The 6,669-nt window shown below is 42.4% G+C and overlaps 1 protein-coding gene across 1 annotated transcript; it reads left to right on the top strand.

Moving 5' to 3' along the window:
* Nucleotides 1–1,609: 1,609 nt before the first annotated feature.
* LOC147605930 (protein phosphatase inhibitor 2-like) lies at nucleotides 1,610–5,899 on the top strand. Its single transcript, XM_086792515.1, has 4 exons — nucleotides 1,610–1,768; nucleotides 5,131–5,246; nucleotides 5,318–5,494; nucleotides 5,566–5,899. The coding sequence occupies exons 1-4, from the start codon at nucleotides 1,650–1,652 to the stop codon at nucleotides 5,817–5,819; spliced, it is 666 nt and encodes a 221-aa protein (XP_086648641.1). The 5' UTR covers nucleotides 1,610–1,649; the 3' UTR covers nucleotides 5,820–5,899.
* The last annotated feature ends 770 nt before the right edge of the window (nucleotides 5,900–6,669 follow it).

Here is a 6,669-nt window from a genome sequence, read left to right as displayed (position 1 = left end):
ATTCACTTTCAATTTTGAGCAAAGTGTAGGTTATGCCCAAGACTAACAAGATGATGAATTTAAATGATCGTGCTCATTTTTAAAACTCCTGCTAAACCAACCAAGATAAAATATAAATTCTCTCAATAACTTTTCATAATAAAAAAAATACAAATAGATCTAGAATCTAGAGGCAAGCTTATATGTCATCTACTCAATAACTTTGCATAATTAAACAAATATAAATACAAATACATCTAGAAGCTAGAGACAAGCTTATATGTCATCTACACAAAGCAATTGAATGCCCTCTCACACATCATTAATAGCATATGTATTAAAAAAATGACTTGAATACCTATAATCTCTTCTTAAATCTCTCTTACCACAATTAGAAGATACACCATAGATTATTTACCATTTGAAATTAGCCATGAGTGTGCTCTTACACACTAGTAGGTGACCGTAGATTGTGAAAAACAAAAATAGCTTGATAAGGTGACAATATAAGATACCATATATTCCTAAGGTATTCAAAACCTTAGTAATCTAGCAAAACTTATTTTAGCTCTCTCTCTCTCTCTCTCTCTCTCTCTCTCTCTCTCTCTCTCTCTCTCACACACACACACACACACATTAGTAGGGGACCATAGATTGTGAAAAACAAAAATAGCTTGGTAAGGTGAAAATATAGATACCATATTTTCCTAAGGTATCCAAAACCTTAGTAATCTAGCAAAACTTTTTTTAGCTCTCTCTCTCTCTCTCTCTCTCACACACACACACACACACACACACACACACACATACACACATACACACACACATACACACATACACACACACACATACACACACACACACACGCATGTACGCACGTACGCACGCACGTACGCACACACGCATTGTAAGCACCAAACACATGTCTCATACATATGCCTATCTAGCAAAGCTCTCTCTCTCTCTCTCTCTCTCTCTCTCACACACACACACACACACACACATGTATCTCTAGCAAGTACATACCTTAGGAGTGATATATTTTTACATCTGCCTATCTAATTTTCCTCCATTTTCAATTTAAGAGAAACTTTGTGATTGTAACTAGTGGTTCCATAATCTGGCTTGAAAGAGATGTTTTTTTGCAACCACTAGAGCCAAAACAAATTTAAAAAAATGATAAACTTTATTTTCCTTATTGACTTAAAAGGTGGTGACCATTAAATTCCCATAAACATCACATAGTTCTACTAATGTGACCTTCCAACTTCCAAGTAGGACCGAACATTATCACTACGTCCAACTTTGGAAGGCAGGCTAAAAAGAGCATCGGAGACTGGGCAGGGCCATGGTTCAGGGAAAGACAGGTAGACTGTAGCATAGACCTTCTTCAATGTTATAAAAATTCCTTATCAAATTGATGGGAGAAGGAAAAATAGGTGCTCAGAATTATTAAGATGTAGTTATAATGGATTAAATTATAAAGATAAACAAAAGGAAAATTGTATTTGTTGGAAAAACACTTGCTCAAAATTATGAAGGTGTGTAGTGAGGGAAAGAAAATATTGCCCAGGGTAAAGATCATAGGAAAGGTGGTGTAAAGGGGCCCAGTCAAACGGCCCCTTGTGTGAAGTCAACGTCGTGCGCGGGGTCATAAGTCGTAACTACATATGACTCATAGAAACAGAAGAGGAAAACCAGCGTGCTGTAGTCCCACCGTCCCTCTTGACAACTCTAATCTCGTTGCAGGGGCCATGAAGCGAAGCGGGAGCGGGAGGCCCAGACCCAGGTAGCTTCACCCCTCTTTTTTCTTCCTTGCAACGCCGTATGTTTCATGCTAGATTTTGTTTCTAGAGAGAGAAAGACCAGTCTTTTGACGTTATATAGCCAAGCCAGCCCTGATGTGTAAACGAGAGAGAGAGAGAGAGAGAGAGAGAGGGTGTTTTCATAGCATAGCCAAGCCAACAGGACCACATCTGTTCATCATAATGGCACCGAAGTGCAGGGAATGAGACATGAAGACGGGATTGAGAGAGAGAGAGAGAGAGAGAGAGAATTCGTGTGTAGACGCGAAGTGTCTATGCCACCAGAATGATGCTGCCTATGATCCTCGAGCAAATTGGGTGTCAAGACAACATGAGAGGAAAAAAACTTAGCTGTCAAAAGAAAAATAGGCCCTTCGTACTATGCAGGCTCTCTGTTTACAATTGAGGTGGTATAAAATCCTCATGTGCCTCGATTCATCGTGTGTCATCGTCCTCATGGATGGAGTACAGGGCTGCAATATCCACTACATGTGGTGGTGCCTCAGAATATCCTGGATCTAGAGTTGGCAGGTGTAGGTCTGGAACAATGAGGATGCGGCCATCTAGCTCTCTACGGGAGACCACTCTCCTTCTGATGACTCCCCATGTGCATGGAGCCAGATGATCACGAGATCTGGTGTATTGACTGTGATGTGTCGGCTGTTTTTTGCTAGGTGGGGCCTGAAGAGAGGCTGATAAATCTGTGTGATGTAAACCAAAGAAATCTATGAATCCTGATGTAGGTTTGGGTAGGGTCATGTAGCTCTTCTGGCTATGTGTGGCTGCATGAGAGCCTTTTGGTGTGTCAGTGCAGCTTGGGCAAGTACATACCCAAGCATTCTTCATCTCTGTAGTGGATCAGGGAGGGGACCAAACCCATCTCTGAAGAATCAACGAAATCTCTTTCGTGGCTCAAAATACACTAGCGATCACACATAACAATGACATTGGGCCATCCACTCTGTAGCCCCTCTAAACGGAAGGGCAAATGTACATGGAAAATCTTATCAATCATGAAATCTGAAAATACACATAAGAATGCCAGATAAAACAAGATGACAATTTTGCACAGTACACCACACTAGGGGCTAGAGGATGGGCTGACCCCCCGCACCCCCCCCCCCCCCTTTATGGTTAGATTACCAAAAAGGAGTCTGCTGCCAATACAACTTTGCGGGTGCCCAGGGTTCACCACTGGCTGCACCTGTTTCTTCCAATACAATATGAAAACAAGAAAACATAACATAAACTGAATTTGCTAACAATTCTCAGCACAAGTGAGCATTCCTGGCATCAAGCACATGCAAGACAACTATGGACAGCCCATAGCACTCCCACATCAGCCCGGGACAACTCAACATCATCATCTTCTTCCTGTTTGGCTCATAGAGCAAGTCGACCAACCCTCAAAGGCTGTTTACAGCAGTCAACCAACCCTCACTAGCCACAGAAGAAATCGACTAGCAGCAATACACAAGCCTGCAAGCCCCCGGTTAGAAGGAAAACTGTCCAGGTGCACACGACCAACTCTTCCTCTTTGTTTTCATCATCTGTCCAGCCTCGGCTCTCAAGAGTCGCTCAGCTCTCCTTGTCTCCACTCTGAGGTGGTGGGATGAGACTGTATGTGGCCAATAGCAATCTGCATGGCATGGGACCATGTGAACACTCAGATAGCCCGGCTGCTGGATGAATCCATCCTCAGTGAGCCTGCAAATTCTCGCTCTGTAGAAGTAATGTTCCAATCCTGCAAATTCTCGCAGGCCTTCACCTCTGGGCATGCATTTCTTCCATTAGAGATGTGCATTTATTGCTACCCTACTGCATCCCTACCTGTTTGTACACTCAACGACCCTGATAGGGCTCACAATGGCCTGTCCTGAGCTACCCTGTACATGGCCTCAGTAGTCATGTCACATGCATCTGTCCCCACTTGACAAAGCATGCTTCAATGATGACAGTTCATGCACCATCCCAAGACAGCTGCAACCTTGGGTGGATTCTTGTACTCCATTGGAAGTGTTGCATTTGTTAAATCATCCTCCCTAAAGCACAGTTACCTATGTTTCTCTCGTCTTGCATTTGTCAACATCATTTTAATGTGTGACCTCTTTGTCCATCCAAATTTTTGATGGACCATTCCTAAGAAACTGAAGGCCTATCTACTTGGACTTAAATTGTTTAAGAGCATTGAAAGAACAGCAGATGACTTTGACCAGAAATCATGGATTTAAATTGTTTAACAGAGCATTGGAAGAACAGCAGATGACTTTGACCAGAAAACAGAAGCAAGGTGGATACCTAAATCATTCGAAAATCTCTTCTGCCAAAACTGGTTTAGGACATAAAACTAAGAAAAACCGTAATCTCTATTCTGAAAACTATTTTTGTACAACCCAAGTTACACCAGAGCCTCTGTCTGAAGCATAAAGCCTGGCCGAGGGAAGAGGAAGCTTGCCAAGAAAGTTTGGAGATATTGCTGCACATTGGGCTTCTCACGATCTGAGGAAGAAAGGTGTGTTGGGTCCAATTGCAAGAATGAGGAGAGAGGGGGCCTGGGAGCTTCTCTCTCTGGGATACATGCTTGACTTGATGAAAGATCACCTGTTCGACTTCTTGAAGACCTCCATCCTCCACCAACTCTTTTTTGTTTTCATCTCACAGTATTACGAGATGGAGTCCATGGTATACAAGATGGCTGGCATGGAACACAGGATGCATCTTCTAATGGCTTGGTAACTCCAGCTTGAAGACCACATTTCTGAGTTTCTGGATGATAAAAAACGGAGCCAGTTTGTACGGCACCTCACCATATTGTTTCAAACACAACTTCTTAACTTCAAATACACCTGGTCACCTTGAATTGGGTGTCTCTTCTGGTACGAACTTGGTTTGTTTGAGCGATCTGCTTCAAGGTTGGTTCAAATCCTGCACCACGGTGTCCCTCCCAGTCAGCCTGCTTGAATTGGGTGTTTCTTCTGTGCTTGTCCTTTTTTCGAGCTTGATTTGTTTGAGTTTCTCTTTGTGAATTTTCTTCAAGGTTGGTCCAAATCCTGCACCACCCTGTCCCTCCCAGTCAGCCTCCTTGTTTGGCAGTGCTGAAATCTGCTCCTATTGTTGCTTCTTCGCTATCCTGCCCACCTATCTGCTGCGCCCAGTTTGTAACACACACACAGGCTCACAATAGCTTATCAGGAATCTTCCCTCAAGTGCGACTGTGATATTGTGTAAGACCACATGCACCAAGATTAGAAGTGTATGCCTTTGATCATTTTCCATGCCTCTCATCTTTGTTATGTAGGCATAGCTAGTGCAAATAGTAGTACTTTTTTTTTTGGAACTGTTTCAGAAATGTTCGAGTCATATGGGATGAAGCAAATTTGGATTATTTGGATGCAAACAAGTCACCCAAGCAAAAGATCACAGAACCAAAGACGCCCTACTATGCACCAGCACATGAAGATGGTAAAGCAGGTTCAGTACAGACCTGAGATTTTGGCAGGTTTCAAAAGTTTAATCATGAAACTTCATTGCAGGGTCCATCTCTCCGATAGCAGATGAGGATAGAGCTTTTCTTGATCAGGCTGCACAAGCTGAAGAAATCTGCCATGCGTTGACGGAGGCTGCCTCCACAAGCAGCAGCCGGACAAGGTCAAGAGGAGGCTGGACATCCTCTGAGGATGAAGCTGACGAAATGGATCAAGATTCGGAAGGTGCATCTCCTTTTGTCATTTAGAATGGTGGGTGGGTGGCATAATACTAAGCTAATTTTACTTGGTGCTAGGTGTGGGACCGAACAGTCATGGTATGAGCTTTCAAGAGCAGAGGAAAGCCCATTATGACGAGTACCGCAAGTTAAAAGCACTTCGCCGTAGTGTAGCTCAACCAGTGGAGGAGGAGGAAGCTCTGTCACAAGAGACAGCACAAGGCATCCAAGATCATGCGGGTACCTTGGCAGGTGACATGGATGCTTTCGGCCTTGAGGAGACTGCATTGGGCACAGATAGCCATGATGTCAATACTTCCAGCTCTCAATGACTGAGATATGGGATGCAAATGTTACAATGTTCGTTTAATTTTTTGAGCAAAAAGCGGAAAGAAAAACACTTTAAGGATTATATTTCATGTTGGTTTTATATTCTCTGAAAAACATATGCAGTGTGCAGTCCTAAATAGGGTTTTATTGCTTCTTTGGGTGTATACAAATCAAGGTATATGTGGTGCTCCAGGCCGAAAAATCTCAAGGTACAAAAGTAACTGGTGTCTTGATGTTTTGGGCCAATTATACCACACATCATGCACTTCTCAATGAGCCAAAAATCAGATTTCAGCTTCTTTTTTTAGAGTCCCCACACCCCCCACCCCACACACACACACACCCACACACACACACACAAACAAAAAGAGAGAGAGTTTGAAATGCTTTGCAAACAGCATAGTTGACAGAACTTCATATTGCAAAGTACTTTTTTTAACCCAAGAATGATAAATCTTCATTAGCTCTTGGACATCACAAATATTTTCAGTAGTGAAATAGAATCATATTTGAGTCTCCAAGCAAAAAAGCTTATTGGATCATTAAAGTTTGATTCAAAATTAATAGGCGTTTTGAGTTGCCTTTTTACACAAGGCAGCATGGTGCTGATTTTCGGATCTTTGGAAGCACAAGGACTTACTGTTACCTTCTGGATTTTGGCACAAGAAAAGGTACACAGTAGCTGCAACAAAGTCCCAAAGTTAAGAGAACAGGTGGTTTTCTTCTGTTGACATTGACAAACTACAAAAACACATGATTTTATAAAATTTTTAGGGCTCACACACTCATTTATGGTTTTTTTTGTGTGCGCGCGCGTAATCTATTAAAAAACAAATAGTGTACATGCCACAA

The sequence above is a fragment of the Cibotium barometz genome, chromosome 58 (assembly GCF_041138505.1).
Source record: "Cibotium barometz isolate CiBa-2024 chromosome 58, ASM4113850v1, whole genome shotgun sequence".
In the NCBI taxonomy this organism is placed as follows: Eukaryota; Viridiplantae; Streptophyta; class Polypodiopsida; order Cyatheales; family Cibotiaceae; genus Cibotium; species Cibotium barometz.
Note: the sequence above shows the minus strand (reverse complement) of the source record. Positions and strands in the feature narration are given on the sequence as shown.

Bases quoted from the DNA above. Each gene is read 5' to 3' on its own strand.
- LOC147605930 (XM_086792515.1), top strand. From the start codon at position 1,650: ATGACTCATAGAAACAGAAGAGGAAAACCAGCGTGCTGTAGTCCCACC. The intron at 5,247-5,317 runs GTAAAGCAGGTT...ACTTCATTGCAG, and splicing joins TGCACCAGCACATGAAGATG to GGTCCATCTCTCCGATAGCA. The intron at 5,495-5,565 runs GTGCATCTCCTT...ACTTGGTGCTAG, and splicing joins AATGGATCAAGATTCGGAAG to GTGTGGGACCGAACAGTCAT.